This window comes from Sinohyriopsis cumingii, unplaced genomic scaffold (genome assembly GCF_028554795.1).
Source record: "Sinohyriopsis cumingii isolate HCF-2022 unplaced genomic scaffold, ASM2855479v2 utg004128l, whole genome shotgun sequence".
NCBI classification, from domain to species: Eukaryota; Metazoa; Mollusca; class Bivalvia; order Unionida; family Unionidae; genus Sinohyriopsis; species Sinohyriopsis cumingii.
The window spans coordinates 46,997-70,134 of record NW_028316679.1 but is presented as its reverse complement, the minus strand read 5'-3'; the positions used below and the strand labels follow the sequence as shown (position 1 = coordinate 70,134).

At 34.4% G+C, this 23,138-nt stretch overlaps 1 protein-coding gene across 2 annotated transcripts in view; it reads left to right on the top strand.

Annotated features, from left to right (window-relative positions):
* Window positions 1-23,138, top strand: part of LOC149769256 (uncharacterized) — a 50,953-nt gene that overhangs the window by 8,094 nt on the left and 19,721 nt on the right. The window contains exons 5-6 of one of the 2 annotated variants that reach the window (XM_089949936.1): window positions 15,912-16,133; window positions 22,507-22,619. In XM_089949936.1, the coding sequence (XP_089806062.1) occupies window positions 15,912-16,133; window positions 22,507-22,619 (335 nt within the window). Of the gene's footprint in view, window positions 1-15,794; window positions 16,134-22,506; window positions 22,620-23,138 lie in introns of both variants that reach the window. The other variant, XM_089949935.1, reaches the window with a different exon arrangement.

The following is a 23,138-nucleotide window of genomic DNA, read 5'->3' as shown; positions in this document are numbered from 1 at the left end:
AGCCCAAGAACCTGTAAGTTTTGTTGTTTGTTTTAATTTTTTTTAAAGTAAAGGATGGGCTTGTGACTGATAAAACAATATTTATTGTCATCAAATACATCAATATATATATGTATATAGCAAGGATTTAGAAAACAGAAAACTTGTTATATATTGAGCTTATTTTTTATTGGTAATGGTGTTCTTTTTTAAACATTTGCCAGAACTATTCAGAAATAGTGAAAAGCTTCATTACCACACATGGGCTTATGATGGAAGAGTTATCCTTCAAAATCAGATCTCATTTCCCACCAAGCACAGCTTTTTAGAGCTTGATATTTATATGATGTATGTTATGTGAACTTTTTGCAATTTCTGTTTGCCACGGTTTTGAAGACCTATGAAAATCCTGCAATATTAAACATGAATCTGTATTTTTATCTTGCTTGAGACATTTGCCAAGGTGGACAAGATACAATAGTTAGAATAGCTGTTCATTTAGCACTGTATATACTGATGTGTAAGTCTGATCAACTGCAAACTACATAGACCAAGATCTGCCATTGCATAATGTACCTGTAGATTTGTATTTGTGAAAGTTAGTTTGAAGTGATCTGTAGAACAAACAACATCAGTTCTACCCACTTATATTGACATCACTTGTCTCGATAAGCGGCCTATTTCAACAAAAAAGCAAAGTCCCGGTCCCTTGGTCTACTATTACTACCAAAATTGTCATGCTTATGTCGACGTCGAGATAAAAAATAAACATGCACGTCGACAGAAGCCCTTGGTCCCAGCTTGAACAAATCCTTTGTTACCTAATCATTTATGTCAACAAACTGCCAGTTCTGACCCATACTTTATTCAACAATTAATTGATCTTGCCGCCAGGCTTTAATTTTCCCACCTAATCATTTATGTCAGCAAGCAACCAGTTCTGACTTGTACTTTGTTCAACAGTTAGTTGATCTTGCCGCCAGGCTTTAATGTCACTTTCGGATAAAAAAACAGGCTTCTTTTGGTACTATAAAGTTTGCCTCTCGCTGCGACTTAAATAAAAGCAATAAAATCTGATAGATTCTTGCATTTTCCAAAGTGACCAGTGATTAAAACAAGTTTATTGTGCTGTGGAAGTTTACTTTTTAACTTTATATTTATGATGGCTACTAACGGCAGTGTAAAATGCAGATTAAATTTACAGTCTCTGGAAGCAATATCTGGCTGTTAAGGAAGTTGAGGTTGAAGCATATTGCAAAGTTGTCAATGAAAAATTTTCTCTTAAAATAACACCCTGTCAGGATGGATGAAAGCTGCTAGTCTATAAAGAAAGACTGTGCTGAAGGTAACTGTGCTCCCGAAAGGAAGAAGCAGAGGACTGCTAAATTTGAAGACTTGGAGGAGGCCACAGCCAAATGGTTCAATGAAACCCGCATTATTGCACATTCCATCTTATCCATAGATTGTGATATGATCATTGAAAAAGCAAAAGAATTTGCGAAACAAATTAGTGTGGAGAACTTTGCTGCAACAAGTGGTTAGTTCAGTCATTTTAAAGTTTGTCATAACATCAGATACAAAAGGATTTATGGAGAAGCCAATTCAGCAGCCACATCACAACTTGATGGATGGAAGGCCCAACTTAAAGATATATTGCAGAATTATAAGTCTGAGGATATATACAATGCGGTTGAAACAGCTTTATTCTTTAAGTGTACTCCAGACAAGACATACTGCATCAAAGGTCAACCATGTGTTGGTGGGAAACAGCCTAAAGAACGCATCTCTGTTCTAGTCACATCGAACATGATTGGCAATGATAAAATGTCACTTCTAGTTATTGGCAAGTCTAAGAAGCCTCTCTGTTTTAAAAATGTGCACTATCTTCATGTGGATTATTATGCAAACACAAAAGATTGGATGACATTTTTATGGAGTGGATAAGGAAACTTGACAGAAAAATGAAAGTGCAAGGGAGAAAAATTGCCTTGCTTGTGGATAGTTGTTCTGCACACCCATGTGTGGATGATCTCCAACACATCCAACTAATTTTTCTTCCGCCCAATACCACGTCACTCATACAGCTGATGGATCAAGGAATCATCCAGAATCTAAAACTACATCATCGAAAACTTCTCACCCACAAAAAGCTGGCTACGATTGATCAGCAAGAAGAATTTAAGGAAGATTTGCTTGGGGTTCTGTACAACTTGAGGAAAGCTTGGGGGTTATTGAAGCCAGAGATCATACAGAACTGCTTTATGCATGCTTTCTTTTCCGAAAACAAGGAATTTCATGGATTCTCACCATCAGATATCCCGCATAGTCTTGAAGAAGATGGCTTATATGAAGGTATTGGAATTCCGATGGATGAATTTGTTCAGATAGCTGTTGAAACGGATGACAAGGAACAATGCCAATCAACTCTAGCAGATGATGACATTATTGCTGTCAGAAAAATGTATTACGTTTCACAAGACGGCACGGAAGACAACATAATTGATACTGATGCTAATTATGTATTGGAAACACCTACCTTTGCCATGTTTTTTCATGCAGAGAGGCCTTTTCAATGTATGATGGTTTGACAAGATTTTTTGCACATTCAAACTCTTTGGTAATATCGGAAGAAGTGCAGTATCACTTGGAAAAGTTGCAGTGTCTTCTCCAGAGAGAACAACTATCAAGGCTCAAACAGAAGAAGCTTGCATGAAGTTAGGAATGTATGTATTCTCGTTACCTCCCATGCCCAATTAAATTTAAATTAAATTTAATGTTATTATAATTGTTTGCATTGATTATGTTATAGAAAATAATCTCAATTACATGTATATGTATTTGTCATTAAAATCTTTTACTGCTTCATGTATTTGTATTTTGAGAGAATTCATAACTTGTTATCTCCAGGATGTATTTTAAATGTATACCACTTGAGCTGACATTGTTATAATATGGTATTGTAAGAATCATTTTCTGTTCATATCTCATTAGCATGTGTCGATGTATACAATATTATGTCTTCATTAATCATATCAGCTGCATATCTCTTGTTTGCTTTTATGTACTTTTCACGATGACTTCTGTAACTAAATACATGTACTGTTTAAACCAACTTGTTGACAGGTTTTCATTTCCCAGTGAATAGCCCCATCCCTTTGGTAGCCTCAATAAGATGGGAACAGACTGACCAAAATCTAGGCCAATTTAAGTTCATGTACTTGAAGCATGTAAATAACAACTATTCAGCCATGTGCTAATGCTGACATTGAATTTCGTAGTGAATGTTTTTCATATCAGGATGTAACCGATGCAATATTTTATTTTGGATTTTATTACACAAAGGTAACAAAAATGTAATTTGTCAATATACAAGTGTATTTCACACTGGTTTTGTCTTCATGTACTCAAAATTTCCATTGTTTGTTTTCTGAAAGTGTAAATGCTACTCACTGATGATAGGTCACCCCTTACTGACGACTTTAACTTGTATCTTTTTTCTGACACCTCCCCCAACACTTATCAGGGTAGGACTGTAGTTTCTGATTATCAGTACATCATGCAATGGCAGATCAGGGTCTGTGTTGTTTGCAGTGAGTATACATTGCATCAGCTCTTGGTTCAGAGCTTTAACTTCCAAATTTACAGCACTCGAGATAAATGATATATTATGGGAGATATTCAGCTTTTTCTTTTATAATCATCACAGTCTGTAACAAAAAAATAAAATGGTCTCAGACTAAAATCTTTTTATCATGACAATACATACTTTTTTATCTCTACAGCCCCAAATTTAGTACGCCAAAAGAAGTAAACCAGCTTTGATGTGAATAAAGCAGTATCAAATAATTCCAGTTTGTTTGGTTATGATAAAGTTTCTGTTGCATTTGTTTTTAATATTGGTTGGTGGGCTCAAAATATTATCATAACCAGATGTTACTAAATACCTGATTGATATTTGGATATCATATCCAGATGATGCTAAATACCTGATTGATATTTGGATATCATTTTCAGATATAAAGTTCATTAGGTCAGAGAATGAAAGGAAAGATGCCAGGGCATGCAGATATAATAGAAATAATTTAATTTTCCAAATATTTTTATAATTATCCATTTCTTTCAAGTTATGTTCCAAATTAAGGCATACTTTAAAAAGACTCAGATAAAAGCAAGATTCAGTTTGTATTAACTAAAGATCACATTAAATGAAATCTGAATGATATACAAGAAAATATGTGATGGCCAAGCTATCACACAAGGACATAGAAATATGTATTTGATGTGATGCCTGCATTATGTCCCTTGGTTTGGAAAATTACTTCATGTTTAAGCTCATTTTAATAAGTGCACAACTCCAATGTCCCATCATTTGTATGCATGTACTAGAAGAGTTATCTCTCTTTGTCTTATTGAAAGCAGTCTAGTTTCAGGAGTTATTTTTTCTCCAATATGGTAATGACAAATAAAAAACATGTAGGATCTCTTTTTGAGGCTGACTTAACCCAAACGTTTAAGTGGTAGCAAGAGATTTTAAAAAAAAAAAAAACAATTTTCAGAAAGATTTTAGTTGCTATATCCCTCCTACAAGGCTTGATAAGGTCAATATACATGCACTCAAAAATTGATAATTTGTGTGCAGGTTTTAGTGAAAATATGGTTGTGCACTCCTTAAGACATGTGCAGGTACTGCATAGAACAGGGGTCAGAAACATGTAGTGTGCCATGTGTTTCCGGATTAATTACAAAATGAAAAAGCGTTTGCCAACAGTAAGAGAGTAACGCTGATAAAATCAAGATTTTTGTTTGCCCTTTGCATGCCACACAAAATCTCTTGACATGCCACCTTGTGGCATGCATGCTATAGGTTGTTGACCCCTGACATAGAATATGATGCATACATACATGCATGCATATGTACAAAAATACACGCATACATGCACATGTATGTATTTACAGCTCTCCCTTATTATAACTACATAATCAGGTTCCATAACCCTGACCATGTTATGTGTTGAACCATATTATATTGAGAACCATGATATGTATGGAACTGCAATATATTGAGAATAGTGTAATGTATAGAACTTTGATATAGTGAGTACTATAAAATTTGTTAAATAATGGTGTTTTGAAAAGGACATTAAGATATAATTTCTATTTAGATATGTTTTCTTTCAGCCCATATAGATGTAGTTATACATTGGTGTGATTTTGGTCCAGGGGTTTCAGTATTTCCAAGTTTTATCCAGAATAACATTATAACAAGGCATATTTCTAATGAGGGAGAGCCATACACACAGACACAGACACACACACACACACACACACACACGCTGAGTAGCAGCATTTACATTTTTAGTCTTTTTCTGTTGATTACCACTTTTCAAAACTCATAAGATAACCAGTGGACATATTAAGAATTTCTAGTATGATGTTAAGACTCTAGGTCTAAAATTAAGTAACATAAAGAAGTGAAACCATAAATTTAAGCAAAATCAAGTAAATATGTTTGTCAAAGTTACAGAGTGAAAATTTAAGAGACACAGTATTGTGAATTAAATTCTAATTAATCCTAAATGCCCTATCACAGGTCCAAAACGATAGAATGTTCCAAATTAATTCCAATAGTCTGTACATCCTGATATACCACAATGATGCAATACAGAATGTCTCTGAGTGAGTTCACACTAGTTCCAAACTACAGTATATCCAAAGTCAGTGAGCACTTAGTAATTCCAATTAATAATTTAAATAAATAATTCCTCTCAAATTATATCTGAATACAGCTGTAAAATCTTATAACAACATTGTTCCAGAGACATCTAAGATTAGAATGAATTATTTGTTTATCAAGTCCTATTTATACACATTTTCACTTGACCTAGAAATGAGTCATTCAAATGGAAAATTTCAAATTAATTGTAAACAAGTCTGTTTTTTAAAATGTTCTGAACTCAGAAAGCTGTCATCATGTTATTTACAACTTACAAACGTAGACTAAAGTTAGCTATATAAGCATTTTGTTTACAAATGGCCATTATCTTAAAGTACAATCTACAATCATGAACAATAATTAAGCATGCAATTTAGATAGATTTATAATGAATGACTTGATACGTAATCACATGCCTTTTACTAGTAATGTCCTTTAATAAATCCTTAATAAATTGCATGTCTTTTACTAGTGGTTAATATGTTAACTTTGTGTAATATGGAAAAAACAAAGAAATGAACAATGGCCAAGCAGTGATCTACCACTCATTCTGTTAGTCCATTTTGGTGATCGAGGAAAATTGGAGGAAAATATTAAGAGATGTAGAGATGTTCACAATTATTATCTGCAATAGATATTTGAAGAAAAAAAAAGATTGTTTATGCTGCCACTTGGTATTTCATGGAAAAAGTGTCTGGCTTAATTTACCTTTGAAACTTGTTATTAACTATATGGTTTGTATTAAAGGAGAAGATATTTTATTTTATTTGAGATGATGGCAATTTAAAATCTATTCATGTTTGTATTATTATCTAAATGATATTTTAAGTAAGAATTAGGGATATTATGATCTGTTCTCTTTTTGTTGCTTTTTCCCTCTATCCAATTCTTTATATCATACCAAACAGTTTATTAGTTAACATTTTGTGAAGGTGGTATTATTTTTTCTTTTGACTTTCTTATCTGGGGTCCTAGGGAGGGTGTCAAAATCTTGATAGTTTGCAAATTGTATTTAGAGTGACATTTTCAAATTTTTTTCATGCCTGTTGATTGGGAAGCTTTATTTGTTACTGTTACCATCTTATTGTTTTACCTTCAGCTCTTTGGTTTTATATCGCTGGTCAATACAAAACCTTTTACCACTTTCAAACAGTTCTACATATAACCTTTTGTATGGTGCTAATAGTCTAACAGTGCTCTTGCACCGTAAAAATATAATCAATTAAGCAATCATATTTTCATGAAACAGATGTACAGATTTAGGCAGAAGATGTACAATTCACGTAATGGATTTTGAGTTGCAAATCCCGTGAATATATGGGTAATTAGGATTGCATGGCTGGGGGTGTAGTATAAGGTCTAAAAATCATTTTTCTTTTAATATGTGAAAAGTGTGCTTGGGATGGCAAGCAGTCAGTTTATCTTGACTCAGATGAGTTAATCCTGGTCTCTAAGACTTTGATACTAATTAATTCTATGTGCTTACCAAATTTTCAACTTTTTTAAGTCCACCATAAGAGGAAGTATATATGTTATGAAGTTTACCCATCATGTTGTTAATGATTCTGTGAAATAGCTTGAGTTCTCCATCATCTACATGAACTAAACCTGGTTGGTGGCTTGCACTTTTGGGTCAGAGTTAAGCTGATCAGTTTTGGGATAAAAAAATCAAAGATCAAGGGCACTGTGTCTGAAAAAAAATAGTTTTTGCACTGTGACATTACTTCTAAATCATATACCTGAACCAGACTTTGGGTAAAGAAGAAGTCTATTGATTTTGGGTCTAAGGACAAGGTCAGTGAAAGACAAAAAATGGTTCCAACACAAAAGTTTGGTTCTCAACCATGTGCCTTTCCAATATTTGCAGACGACTGATATACTGGTTAAGAATCTTTTGATTTTGGAGTCAAAATGTCAAAGGTCAGTGTCAGTATGAATGTAATAAGTTTTTGCATACGAATTTTACTTATAGACCATATATTTGGACCAAATTTGTGGATGCCTGCACTTCATATATGAAAAAAGCATACTAATGTTGGGGTTACAGATATAAGATCAAGGTCATCAAAGAAAAATGGATTTGGAAAACAACTTATTTTTGGAGTAAGATCAAACTTTGTTGACGACTTGCACTTATGGCATGAAAGAAACCTAGGTTAGAGGTCATGGTCACGGTAAGTCTAATAAAAACATAATGGTTTCTGCACAGTAAGTTTAGTTTAATGCTTCATATCTTATTCCAAAGGCTCAGGTCAAAGAAACATATTAGTCAGTAATATCTGATGAACCAGTAACATGTGGTGGGTGTATAATATTCATGATACTCTTACTATTAATATTTGTATTAGCATTCTAGTTTACAGATTAATATACACCTACTGACGCTACCTTCACTGCTGTTGCTTCTGAAGGCAGTGCACAAGGACAAGGAGGATCCAGGATTTCTTTCCACAGGTGGTTCAATGATGAGAGGTCCTGGTTTGCATTGTTACAAAATGGCCACATTTCTCAGGGTTTCTTTTTCTGAAATGTATGTAGTATTGGAAAGTACAGAGTGTTTCGGCTCTGGTCTTAAATTATGTAACAGAAAGAAGCAAAACAAACAAGTTCAGTAAAATCAACAAATAGTTTAATTGGCTAAGTTACAAAGTGAAAATTTAAGAGAGACTTAGTGTATTGTGAATTAAATCCCATATAATCATAAATGTTCAGTCTCAAGTACAGAAGTATAGAATGTTCAGAATTAATTCCAATAGTCTTGAATATCACAATGAAAATGATATAATCCAAAATATCTTTGAATGAGTTCTCAATAATCCCAAATTAGTGTTTTGGTTCAAAACTCAATGAGTACTTTGTAATTCCAATGAATAATTTAAATAATTTGTCTCAAAATATAACTGAACACAACTAGAACTCTGATAATATATTTCCCAAAACTAATATTAAAACCGGAATAAAGACTTAGTTTAGTAATCCTCTGTTTCTATACAGACTGTCACCTGACCTATGATGCAAACGAATGTCCTGAAATTCACTAAATGTGGGTAATTATTTCTTGTCGAAAGTTTCATCAAATTGTCAACAAGTTCACTTCCAGAACAATATAAGGTCACAAAGCTATGTCAACATGATGTTTACAAATGAGCATTATCTTAAAGTACAATCTACAATCATGGACAAAAGGTAGCTATGTAAATACATGTATGCTGTTTACAGATAACCCTTATCTTAAAGTACAATCTACAATCATGGAAAAAAGTAAAGCACACAGTATAGATATACATAACCTGCCTGGTTGACTGAAGGTATCAATATTTTTAAAGTGGAGTCACATAATCCACAGGACAAGTGATTCATCACAAGTCTCTTGTCCTGAACAAGCCCTACCTTTATTCTATTATTTCTGTCTCAAACAAGATGACCATTTTATAGCATGACAGTGTTCACTCAATATAAGACACATCAATGCAACATGGTCCCACAGCTTATCAATATAGCTTGGTTTCAGTATACCAGTATAACATGGTCCATCAGTATTTTAGTTTGATCACTCAGTATAAAACACATCAATATAGCATGGTCTCTCATACAAGTATAACATGGTCCCTCAATATTTTAGTATGATCCCTCTGTATAAGATATATCAGTATAATATTGTTTCTCAATATATCAGCATAACATGGTCCCACGACATATCAATATAGCAGGGTTTCTCAACATATCAGTAAAGCAAGGTCTCTCATTATGCCAGTATAACTTGGTTCCTTAGTATTTCAGTATGATCCCTCTCTGTAAGACACTGTTTAAAACAGTCCCTCAGTATATCAGATATACATGGAGGTGATTACCAAAAATGGATATACAAATATATGTATTTGTCAACTACTTGTTGCATGATGGAATGGTATAAGGTCATGTATGAATGTAAATGAGCCAAATATGCAAAATTTGTACACAGTTAAAGAAACACAGGAAGAAAAAGAAAAAAGTATACTCATAAAAAATTAAATGCAGATTGTACATGCCGCCACTTGGTAACTCGTGAGAAAAGTATGATGTGATTTACTTTCAGAATTTGTAATTGGTGTATTGTTTGTATTAAATAGATTGAAAATCATTATTATTTGAAATGATGACAAGTTAAAGCCTATTGATATTAAGCAGATGGTCATCCTAACGGTTCATTTCGTGCAGTGTTATTCTCATGAAGTTTCAATGGGGGTATGTTAATGTGTTCATAATAAGAGGAAATTTGTATCAGTTAGGTTCATATGAAAATGGAGTAGATTGTAATTCCTTAATTAATAGAAAAGTACAACAAACCTGCAACTCCCCTGCCATGATTGCACTATTTACCCTTTTCCTTTGTACTTGTTATTATCCCAGTGCCTAAGTTACTATTTATGCTTGTGTATTTTATAACCACACTAGACAATCCCTTGAGTTAGTTCAAATCATGTCCTGCGTTCAGTTGGCAAAGTTGTAATTTTCCAGTATCTTACCATGATGTTTTAACTGTTCCTTCTTACTCATCTGCACTTGATAGCAGTCTATCATATTTATGTAGATTATATCCACACTCAACAAAGTTAGTGGTCCATCATACTTGTGTTCATTACAGTCACACTCAACAAAGTTAGTGGTCCATCATACTTGTGTTCATTACGGCCACTCAACAAAGTTAGTAGTCAATCATATTTATGTTGATTATATCCACACTCAACAAAGTTATTAGTCCATCATACTTGTGTTCATTACAGCCACACTCAACAAAGATAGTAGTCAATCATACTTGTGTTCATGGCAGCCACACTCAACAAAGATAGTGGTCAATCATACTTGTGTTCATTACAGCCACACTCAACAAAGTTAGTAGTCCATCATACTTGTGTTCATTACATCCACACTCAACAAAGATAGTAGTCAATCATACTTGTGTTCATGGCAGCCACACTCAACAAAGATAGTAGTCCATCATACTTGTGTTCATTACAGCCACACTCAACAAAGATAGTAGTCCATCATACTTGTGTTCATTACAGCCACACTCAACAAAGATAGTAGTCCATCATACTTGTGTTCATTACAGCCACACTCAACAAAGATAGTAGTCCATCATACTTGTGTTCATTACAGCCACACTCAGCAAACATAGTGGTCAATCATACTTGTGTTCATGGCAGCCATACTCAACAAAGATAGTAGTCCATCATACTTGTGTTCATTACAGCCACACTCAACAAAGATAGTAGTCCATCATACTTGTGTTCATTACGGCCACTCAACAAAGATAGTGGTCAATCATACTTGTGTTCATTACGGCCACTCAACAAAGATAGTGGTCAATCATACTTGTGTTCATTACAGCCACACTCAACAAAGATAGTAGTCCATCATACTTGTGTTCATTATGGCCATACTCAACAAAGATAGTAGTCAATCATACTTGTGTTCATTATGGCCACACTCAACAAAGATAGTGGTCAATCATACTTGTGTTCATTACAGCCACACTCAACAAAGATAGTAGTCCATCATACTTGTGTTCATTACAGCCACACTCAACAAAGATAGTAGTCAATCATACTTGTGTTCATTACAGCCACACTCAACAAAGATAGTAGTCAATCATACTTGTGTTCATTACAGCCACACTCAACAAAGATAGTAGTCAATCATACTTGTGTTCATTACAGCCACACTCAACAAAGATAGTAGTCCATCATACTTGTGTTCATTACAGCCACTCAACAAAGTTAGTAGTCCATCATATTTATGTTGATTATAGCCACACTCAACAAAATTAGCAGTCCATCATACTTGTGTTGATTACAGTCACACTCAACAAAGTTAGCAGAGCTATACAGTGATCATGTTCATCAGTGAACACTTTGGTTTCTGCTGCATAACTTTTTGGAGGAACAATAAGGTTTCAGCCAAATTTTTTATGATGTTGTATACTAGCAAAACCTTAGATAAGTTTAATTGTGGCATTACATACCATCATTTGGTTGACTTATGGCCCATGGCAGGCTGGTAGCACAAATAATATAATGCATGCAGACTACCACACAATTGATACATAAATACAGGCAGGGTACCAGAAAATTCATACATAAGTACATGCAGGATACCAGACAATTCATACATAAGTAGTATAATATAGGGAGTTCTAAACATTTAACAGAAAAGTAGGTTTCAAAAGAATGAATAGACGTTTTAAGTCTGTGCTTGATGAAGTTACTGAGAGTTCTCTAGTAATCATATCTACCTGTTTATACATCCCTCTGTACTCTGGTTTCTGTAGCATAAGTATCGCAGAGATGATTTAATGAATTAAGTTCAGTTAATTTGGTTTAATTGGATGGAGTTATCTACCCTGATTGTCCATCCTTTTTACACTTTAGTTTTTGCAGCATGGCCTTATCAGAGAATATTTGATTCCAGCCATGTTTGCTTTTTGCAAATGGCGGCTGTAAAATATCCAGCTTTAAAATTGACTTTAAATTCCATTTGATTAGCTGATAGAAACAGTACCAGTGATTATTCTTCTGGGTTTATCATCTAATAGAAATGGTACAAGAGCAATAATTCTATCCACAATAGAGTCAACAAGATAGAACCCATAAGAGACATATTTACATATATTAGACAATGTTCATACCAAATTTCATCAGAATATGTTAAATGATTCTCAGGCTATTCAGGTTATAAGTAACATCCCATATTTGACTATAAAGTAAGTTGTCAAGAGCCATAATTCCATTAAAAATGGAGTTGATGAGGAAAACCACATAAAATTCACATTTAAATCTATGTTCATGCAAACTGCATCATAACGTGTTTGATGTTTCTGGTGCTGTGCTGGTTAAAAGCAATATCTGACAAAAAAATATAAAGTTGATTGTCAAGGGCCATCACTCTTATCAGATACAGAGTTGATGAAACAAAAACACACAAGACATGCATGTCTAAGCCTGTGATGCAATATACCCACCAAACTGAATTAAATCATGTTGAATGCTTCCTGAAGTGTGTCAGAAGGATCTGATGATTTAAAATTGATGGAAAAAGGGCAATACCTCCAGGAGAAAAAACATGATCACTGTAGGCCTCTTGCAGCTCAATGATTTAAAATTGATGGAAAAAGGGCAATACCTCCAAGAGAAAAAACATGATCACTGTAGGCTTCTTGCAGCTCAATGATTTAAATTTGATGGAAAAAGGGCAATACCTCCAGGAGAAAAAACATGATCACTGTAGGCTTCTTGCAGCTCAATGATTTAAAATTGATGGAAAAAGGGCAATACCTCCAAGAGAAAAAACATGATCACTGTAGGCTTCTTGCAGCTCAATGATTTAAATTTGATGGAAAAAGGGCAATACCTCCAAGAGAAAAAACATGATCACTGTAGGCTTCTTGCAGCTCAATGATTTAAATTTGATGGAAAAAGGGCAATACCTCCAGGAGAAAAAACATGATCACTGTAGGCCTCTTGCAGCTCAATGATTTAAATTTGATGGAAAAAGGGCAATACCTCCAGGAGAAAAAACATGATCACTGTAGGCTTCTTGCAGCTCAATGATTTAAAATTGATGGAAAAAGGGCAATACCTCCAAGAGAAAAAACATGATCACTGTAGGCCTCTTGCAGCTCAATGATTTAAATTTGATGGAAAAAGGGCAATACCTCCAGGAGAAAAAACATGATCACTGTAGGCCTCTTGCAGCTCAATGATTTAAATTTGATGGAAAAAGGGCAATACCTCCAAGAGAAAAAACATGATCACTGTAGGCTTCTTGCAGCTCAATGATTTAAATTTGATGGAAAAAGGGCAATACCTCCAGGAGAAAAAACATGATCACTGTAGGCCTCTTGCAGCTCAATGATTTAAATTTGATGGAAAAAGGGCAATACCTCCAAGAGAAAAAACATGATCACTGTAGGCTTCTTGCAGCTCAATGATTTAAATTTGATGGAAAAAGGGCAATACCTCCAAGAGAAAAAACATGATCACTGTAGGCCTCTTGCAGCTCAATGATTTAAATTTGATGGAAAAAGGGCAATACCTCCAAGAGAAAAAACATGATCACTGTAGGCTTCTTGCAGCTCAATGATTTAAATTTGATGGAAAAAGGGCAATACCTCCAAGAGAAAAAACATGATCACTGTAGGCTTCTTGCAGCTCAATGATTTAAATTTGATGGAAAAAGGGCAATACCTCCAAGAGAAAAAACATGATCACTGTAGGCTTCTTGCAGCTCAATGATTTAAATTTGATGGAAAAAGGGCAATACCTCCAAGAGAAAAAACATGATCACTGTAGGCCTCTTGCAGCTCAATGATTTAAAATTGATGGAAAAAGGGCAATACCTCCAGGAGAAAAAACATGATCACTGTAGGCCTCTTGCAGCTCAATGATTTAAATTTGATGGAAAAAGGGCAATACCTCCAGGAGAAAAAACATGATCACTGTAGGCTTCTTGCAGCTCAATGATTTAAATTTGATGGAAAAAGGGCAATACCTCCAAGAGAAAAAACATGATCACTGTAGGCTTCTTGCAGCTCAATGATTTAAAATTGATGGAAAAAGGGCAATACCTCCAGGAGAAAAAACATGATCACTGTAGGCCTCTTGCAGCTCAATGATTTAAATTTGATGGAAAAAGGGCAATACCTCCAGGAGAAAAAACATGATCACTGTAGGCCTCTTGCAGCTCAATGATTTAAATTTGATGGAAAAAGGGCAATACCTCCAGGAGAAAAAACATGATCACTGTAGGCTTCTTGCAGCTCAATGATTTAAATTTGATGGAAAAAGGGCAATACCTCCAAGAGAAAAAACATGATCACTGTAGGCTTCTTGCAGCTCAATGATTTAAATTTGATGGAAAAAGGGCAATACCTCCAAGAGAAAAAACATGATCACTGTAGGCCTCTTGCAGCTCAATGATTTAAATTTGATGGAAAAAGGGCAATACCTCCAGGAGAAAAAACATGATCACTGTAGGCTTCTTGCAGCTCAATGATTTAAATTTGATGGAAAAAGGGCAATACCTCCAGGAGAAAAAACATGATCACTGTAGGCTTCTTGCAGCTCAATGATTTAAATTTGATGGAAAAAGGGCAATACCTCCAAGAGAAAAAACATGATCACTGTAGGCCTCTTGCAGCTCAATGAGTGACCCAGAAACAAAACACATGTATGTGAAAAAAAATGTCTTGCACAAAAGTTAAATGTTACTGCTAATCTGTTTTTCTTGTTCTGATTATGCATTTTCCTTCATGCTGTCTTTCCTTCATTTCATCAAGTATGTTTATGTCATTAGCTGTTAAATCTGGTTCACATTAAGCATAAAAATCAAAATTTGTATCATTGTGCATTTTACTCACTATAAAAATACAAATAGTTGTATCATACATTTACTTGCTGTAAAACTATAAATAGTTGTATCATCTATTTCACTTGTTATCAAACTTTAAATAGTTGTATATATTTTACTCGATATAAAGCTTTAAATAGTTGTATCATATACATTAACTTGATATAGGCACATAAAATGAAATAAATAAAGATGTATGTGCCCTTCACTGATTTCAGAAGTATGTGTATGTATGTTATTGGTACTAAAACTTAAAATCGAACCTTTGTATAGCAGCTACTCAGAGAACCATTTACAGGTGATCTTTATGATTAAGTGGTCTTTATAAAGAAGTATATTTCTGTTGATTTCTGTATAAATGGGACCTTTGAAACATGAGCTTTGTAAATTGGAAGTCCTTACAATGATTGGGTGATTAAGACAGATTAGTCTTTATGAGCAGGTGATTTTTGCATACAAGTAAATATGCAGTAACTACATGATGTGCAGATGGCCCTTATATGCAGGGGTCACGATTAAGGTAGTTTTTTTTATACATGAAAGCCATCTGGTAGCATGTGACCTATGTAACTTTATTGGACAAAAGATAAGCAAAAGAAATTCAGAATTTTGTGGTGGTTCATAATTTACCATGTCATAAATGTTAAATGCCTAGATGATCACAACTAGCCATTTTTATGCATCCCATAATTTGTCTTTTCTTTTGCTTCCACAGAGATTGCCAGAAGATACTGTCAGAATTTGATAGCAGAGATGCAGACATTGGAAAGAAGGTTAAATTGCTTTATCTTCACCAATGCTCTGCATCAACTCAGTGTATTTTTTCCTCCAGAGGTACGTCGGAGATATGTCAAAACTTTTGTTGAAGAAATGAAAAAATTGGAAGAGAGGCTCAACACACGCATGTACACAAAAGCTCTTGAACGTTTGAGCCAGGAGTATCCGAACTTCCAGAAGTTGCTGACAGAGATCGAACAAACAACGGAGGAGACGTATCCATTTTTTGTGACAGTCACAGTGTCGTGCTCTTCAATGATAGAGAAATTTTTTTCAGGTTCCTGTTTATATCCTCACATTTGTAGATGCAGTTAAATGTCATTCGTTCGTTCAGACTGTTTTGGAGGTATTTTTTTAGCCAGATACCTTGTAACTGAAAATGTATGCAGCTTTAAATTTGTACTTTTTTTCTGAATTCATTTATTGTCATATACAGGTGAACCATGCTATAACTTAAAACATAATCCCAGACACTACTCAGAACATCACCCAAGCTGACAAACAACCCTTACACTATTCAAAACATCACCCAAGATGGCAAACATCCCTTACACTACTCAGAACATCACCCAAGCTGACAAACATCCCTTACACTACTCAGAACATCACCCAAGCTGACAAACATACCTTACACTACTCAAAACATTACCCAAGCTGACAAACATCCCAGACACTACTCAGAACATCACCCAAGCTGACAAACATCCCTTACACTACTCGAAACATCACCAAAACTGACAAACATCCCAAACACTACTCAGAACATCACCCAACCTGACAAACATCCCAGACACTACTCAGAACATCACCAAAGCTGACAAACATCCCAGACACTACTCAGAACATCACCCAAGCTGACAAACATCCCTTACACTATTCAGAACATCACCCAAGCTGACAAACATACCTTACACTACTCAAAACATCACCCAAGATGGCAAACATCCCTTACACTACTCAGAACATCACCCAAGCTGACAAACATCCCAGACACTACTCAGAACATCACCCAAGCTGACAAACATCCCTTACACTACTCGAAACATCACCAAAACTGACAAACATCCCAAACACTACTCAGAACATCACCCAACCTGACAAACATCCCAGACACTACTCAGAACATCACCAAAGCTGACAAACATCCCAGACACTACTCAGAACATCACCCAACCTGACAAACATCCCAGACACTACTCAGAACATCACCAAAGCTGACAAACATCCCAGACACTACTCAGAACATCACCAAAGCTGACAAACATCCCAGACACTACTCAGAACATCATCCAAGCTGACAAACATCCCTTACACTACTTAGAACATCACCCAAGATGGCAAACATCCCAGACACTGAAAATATTAGCCAAGCTGGCACACATACCTGGAACTGTTCAAAACATTAGCCAAGCTGGCAAACATTCCCAACACCACTCGAAACATCAAGCAAGCAGACAAACATCCCTGACCACTCAAAACATTAGTTAAGCTTACAAACTCACACCCAACACTAAGAACACCAGCCAAGGTAACAAAAAATAAAAATAATTAGGTTTCCAAAACATGCAGCTTACAGGTCATAAGTAATGTTCTTATACAATAATGATTAATTTTCATTAGGCATGGGCTGTCTTAAACCTGATTGGCAGGTAGTCAGAATAATACTATGTTTGACTGGTGTGTTATTTATGGGTCCCCTCCCACCCCAAACACTCATAAAATTTTCTGATATTCTGACTATACTGTGATTCAATACATACCATGATTGACATTTATGGCTGCCATCTATGATATTACAGAAGCGTTTCCTAGCAGAGTTGAACTAAAGAAAATGAAAGTGTTAGGGGCCCCACTTTACACTTATCTGGAGTTTTCCAGAATGCAGACATGAAAACATATAATTAGGACTGGCTTAGACATTTGAGGGGTGTGGAGTATTTGGGTGAGTAATGTTTCACTGGAAAAAATCATAACTTCAGTGAAAAATGCAATTCAGCTTTTGCATTTATGCTTATATTGCACAAACAAAAAATTGGACAGTTGCCTAAACTACTGGCAATATAAGGTATTTTTTGTCAATCAGATATGTTCTTAAGTATCAATATGTTTTGAGAGGCATCTGGTTACTGGAATTTATACTGCATGTACAATTGTTTTGGTATCTGGGATGGTATAAAACATATTCCATTGTTTTGGTATTTGAGATGGTATTAAACATGTTCCATTGTTTTGGTATTTAAGATGGTATAAAACATCATTGTTTTGGTATTTGAAATGGTATAAAACATGTTCCATAGTTTTGGTATTTGAGATGGTATAAAACATGTACCATTGTTTTGGTATATAAGATGGTATATAACATCTACCATTGATTTAGTATTAGGATGGTATAAAACATGTTCGATTTTGAAAAGATGGGAAGCAGTATAAAAAATCAAATTACTTTATATGCTTCCAGTTTAACTGAGGATACCTTAGTGCTGAACAGTGACCTTGGACTTTAGTATTTGGACATTCATTATTAATACTGAACAATGACCTTGGACTTCTTTATTTAGACATTCAGCAGTAGTGCTGAACAATGACCTTGGACTTCTTTCTTTTGAACATTCAGCTTTATTACTGAACAGTGACCTAGCTGTTTTTTATTTGGACATCATCATTATTACTGAACAACGACCTTAGATTTCTTTATTTGGACAGTCAGTATTAGTACTGAAAAGTGACATTTGACTATTATATTTGGACATTTAGAATTCACTACATGTAAAATCTGCTGAAAATATTAGAGTATTTAAGAAGAGATATCATGAGCATGTATGTGTTTCTAATAGATAATGGAATTTAGTATTTTAATACTACACATGTTAAAATAAACAGTAATTATTGCTATCTTCATATAATGTGCATTGTTATACTCTCCTTAAGAGGGCCTAAAGGGAGAATAGTCCTTGACTAATAAGTCACCCTCTGTAAATAAAGCATTATTATTATTATTATTATGATTGGGTCCTTAACATAAAACATACCACCAGAATTCCATGATCTCTCAGATCTCTGACTTGACTGGGTCCTTAATATAAAAACATACCACTGGGAACATTAAGGAGTATGTTCTTCCATCATTATCATGACATTTGTCAAATATAGAGGCATAAGGGACCAGTTTATTTACCTTGAAAGATTTTGAGTATACAGATACAAAATATTGTAGGCAAAGTAAATAAAGCATGATGTGCCAGTTTATTTAGCTGCTTCCATGCAAATATCTTGACACCTCTGTACCTTAAATATGCTAAGAAATACGTTGGTGAAAGCTTAACTGTGTAGTAATATTATTCATATTTGACTGGTTTATTATTTTTTACTTTTCAACCACACACACAAACAATATAGAGAAAGTTAGCATGAATATTTTGTCCTCACACTAAGGACCTTATCAGCAGACTGATTTAATCTCTACTGACTGTTACTGTCACTCAATGAAATGGTGAGCAATCTTAACAGATTACTTAACCCCCCACCCAAACCAGGCTTGTTCTTGATCTATGATTTTTACTGAGTTCCAAGTTGCAGTATGGCCAGGGCAAACATTGTGAATATACAGGGTTCAGGTTAGCTTTTTATATTGTTTGTGTATGTGGTTGAAAAGTTTAAAAAAAATAGTGTCAAATTTTCTAAGAAATGTTTAAAGAAATTGACAGACGTTTGGTGGTGATACAGTATGTGTTACCTTAACCATTTGATGCTCTCAAAAACATCCAAACTTGAGTGATCGAATAAACCTGTAAGATTGTATAACCCTTGGACCTTAGCACTAATGCCAAAACATCCAAATCCAGAAAGGTAGCTACTAATGCCAAACATCCAAATCCAGAAAGATCAGTACTAATGCCAAACATCCAAATCACAAAAGATCAGCATTATGCTTTTAGTCGTCCTTGGCTTACAAATAGTTTTGCATTATACTTACTATTATTATCATCATAAATATACAGTATACAGTTCAAGAGCCATAAGAATGTACTACATTATAGGTGGGCTACCCTTATAATGAGGTACATTCCCAGCAAAACTAAAGTTCAACCATTGTAATATGGATCCCAGATTATTTCCATGTTATATTAAGGACTGTTAAACCAATAGACCCTAAAGCTACAATTCAGGGTATTATTATTATTTATGGATGTAGTCTCTAAACATGCACCACACTGAATGTACATCAGTTAAAGTATAAACTTAAGCCAAATTGGCTTACTACTGAAATCTTGGATGCCACTAAAACACAAGACCAATTCAAGGCTATGGGAAATCATGCACAATGTAATTTTTAGTATGAAGAAATAAAATATCAAGTATGATTACAAAAAGCTAAAAAGACAATATCAACCAATGCTTGAAAACAAAAAGTTCAACTCAAATTCTATTTTTAAAGTCTTCATTGAATTCACTGGAGAACACAAAGATCAAACCAATAAAATTCACTTGCTTATGGTAAATGAAACCATTATCACTGATGACACTGACATTGCAAATGTTCTCAATGATTTTTCTCATCAACATTACCATAAAAATTAAAGAATTAAAGAAACCAGTGTTAGATAACAACTTTAATGGACTGAAAAATTCCACATGTGCAAAATGCCTAGGGATGTACATTTTTCTATCCCACCAGTATATTTTTAAAAAAACTTACTGTATCTCATTGATCTTGATGCCAAGAAAGCTACAGGACTTATTCAGATTGGTCCACGACTCATAAAAACATGTGCCTCAGCAATTTCAGATAGTATAATATTCATAATCAGTTTAAGTATTGCAACCTCATCTGTTTCCAAAATATGGTGAACTGCAAAAGTAATGCCTATTCACAAATCTGGTTCTAAGGATGATGCTGATAAGTACCAGCCAATCTCAGTACTACCAAACTTGTCAAAATAGATTGAAAAACATGTCCATGACCTGTGCATGTCATATTGAACCAAATACTTGCTGTTACACCCAAACCAATCAGGCTTTAGACAGAAACATTCATGTGAGACTGCCTTGATCTCCCTAATTGATAAATGGCTTCAATCACTTGACCAAAGTAGAATAATAGGCTCTGTATTTGTCAATTTTAGGAAAGCTTTTGACATGGTGGATTATGAACTCCTTTGAGCAAACTGAAAATTTACCAATGTAATGAAAGCACAGTTAGATGATTGACTTCATAATTACATAGAGACCACAACATGTTTATATAAATGATGTTTTCTTAGGACCTAGAAAACTTAGATATGGAGTCCCACAAGGTTCAATTCTTGGTCGATTGATATTTATATTATTTGTTAATGACCTACCACTTTTACTAGGAAACTCAGTTTGATCTGCAGATCTCAATGCAGAGAATGCAACATAAGTATATGTCCAGAACACAAACCATTTTCTTTACATTATGTCCTATACAAACTGGATGACTGGTGCACATGCATGGTAGTTAATTATACTGGTCAAACAAAAACATTACTTATCTCATCATGGCAAAAGAGATCAAAGATACAAATTTGCAAATGGTCTGTCATGATTGACTATATGCTGTTTTTATAGATAATAACCTATCATGAACTGAACATGTAAAATATGTCAGAAAAAAGTTAATTCAAGTTCATGGCTTCTCATTAGGATAAGACATTTTCTATCATGGAGGCAAAAAAAACTAGAAAACTATTTTATAACAGTTACATACACCCAGTTTAGATTACTATAATACAGTATGAGATAATTCATATGAGATTTAGATTACTGTAATATAGTATGATGTAATTCAAATGAGATTTAGATTACTGTAATACAGTATGAGGTGATTCAAATGACAAAAACAGCAAAGTTAGCACAGTCTTCAGAAAAAGCATTTATTGAAAGAGCAGGGAAATACTTAGCTGGTAAGTTGAAAATGTTACCTATTAAAGACCAAATCCAGTTGAGAAAAGCTAAGATAATGTACTAGATATCCAATAACAGTGTTCTGGTATATTTACAATCACTATTCCAGTATAGACTACCTGGTAATAATCCCCACCTGGAATCTGCATCTACCAAACAGTATAAAATTCCAAACCAGATAAGGAGTTATTCAAAGTAAGTTTCCAGTGTTCTGGAACTTTACTCGGGGAATAGTACTCCAGTTCAGATTAGAAATGCCCACTCTATTTCCTTCTAAACCCAGTATATCCTGTGGCTCCAAAGATGTAGTTAAAATGAAAATGAAAATAACTATTTGTATACATGAATGCCTCTGGGCATCATTAAATATACTACCCATCTATTTGTCACTAATTGCATATTGCATGTATATTCACTATGTGGGTTCAATATGTATGGGTGAATATCCATCTGGTGAGAGAAGGGAAAGAAAGTAAATACGTTCTAGTCTATACATGTACAGGCTACTATGTATAGGTATGCATATGTGTATATGTGTGCATTTGTATATAAATGGTTTTTTTTGTATGAAGGCCTCATGGTAGATTAGTTCTTCAGCTGATTGTATTACCCTCTTTAATAACTTATTTCTATTATTATTGTTTTTATTATTATTAATATTATTATTATTATTATTATTATATATTTCACTTTATCATTTATGGTACTGTTTTCCACTTTTCCAGTTCAAAGTGAAACTTTCTATGAGTGCATGCTAATGAAAACACAGGAATATGGGCAGGGTAAGGATGAGGCCAATGTCAGACTGGCTTATGGCAGCATGTTTACAAACACCAAGGTACAGTGAAACCATTCCTCAGGCAATTGTATTATTACTTTGCCTTTCCCATTAAACTTCGATAAAAACCCTGACAGGTAGTTGTTGGAATAGCTGATTTAATTGGTGGATTTGTGTGATTCACCTCCTGTTGAGTGCATTGATATACCTGACAGAGAAGTTCATTGGTGTTCTGATTGTCACTCAGTTTTCACCCATCATCAGTTTGTGTTATGTAAACAAAACTAGTGCTTGAAGTATTATTCTTTGTAGTTGAATTGCCTCCAGGTTTTTTATTACAAAAGGCTGAGTGTGTTCCAATTGCACCCTCAGGCTGAGACCAAAATATATTTTAATTGCTACTCATTCTGCAAGACAGCAGGTGATGAAAAGACTGTGACTTCTGCTAAGTTACTTAGGAAAATTGTTCGTGGTTAAGTACAAGCTGGTGACCCACAAAAATAAATGAATTTGCAGGAAAATTGCTACAGTAAGACTGGCTATCCAATACTAGTGTTACATGTTTTATTATTATTATTT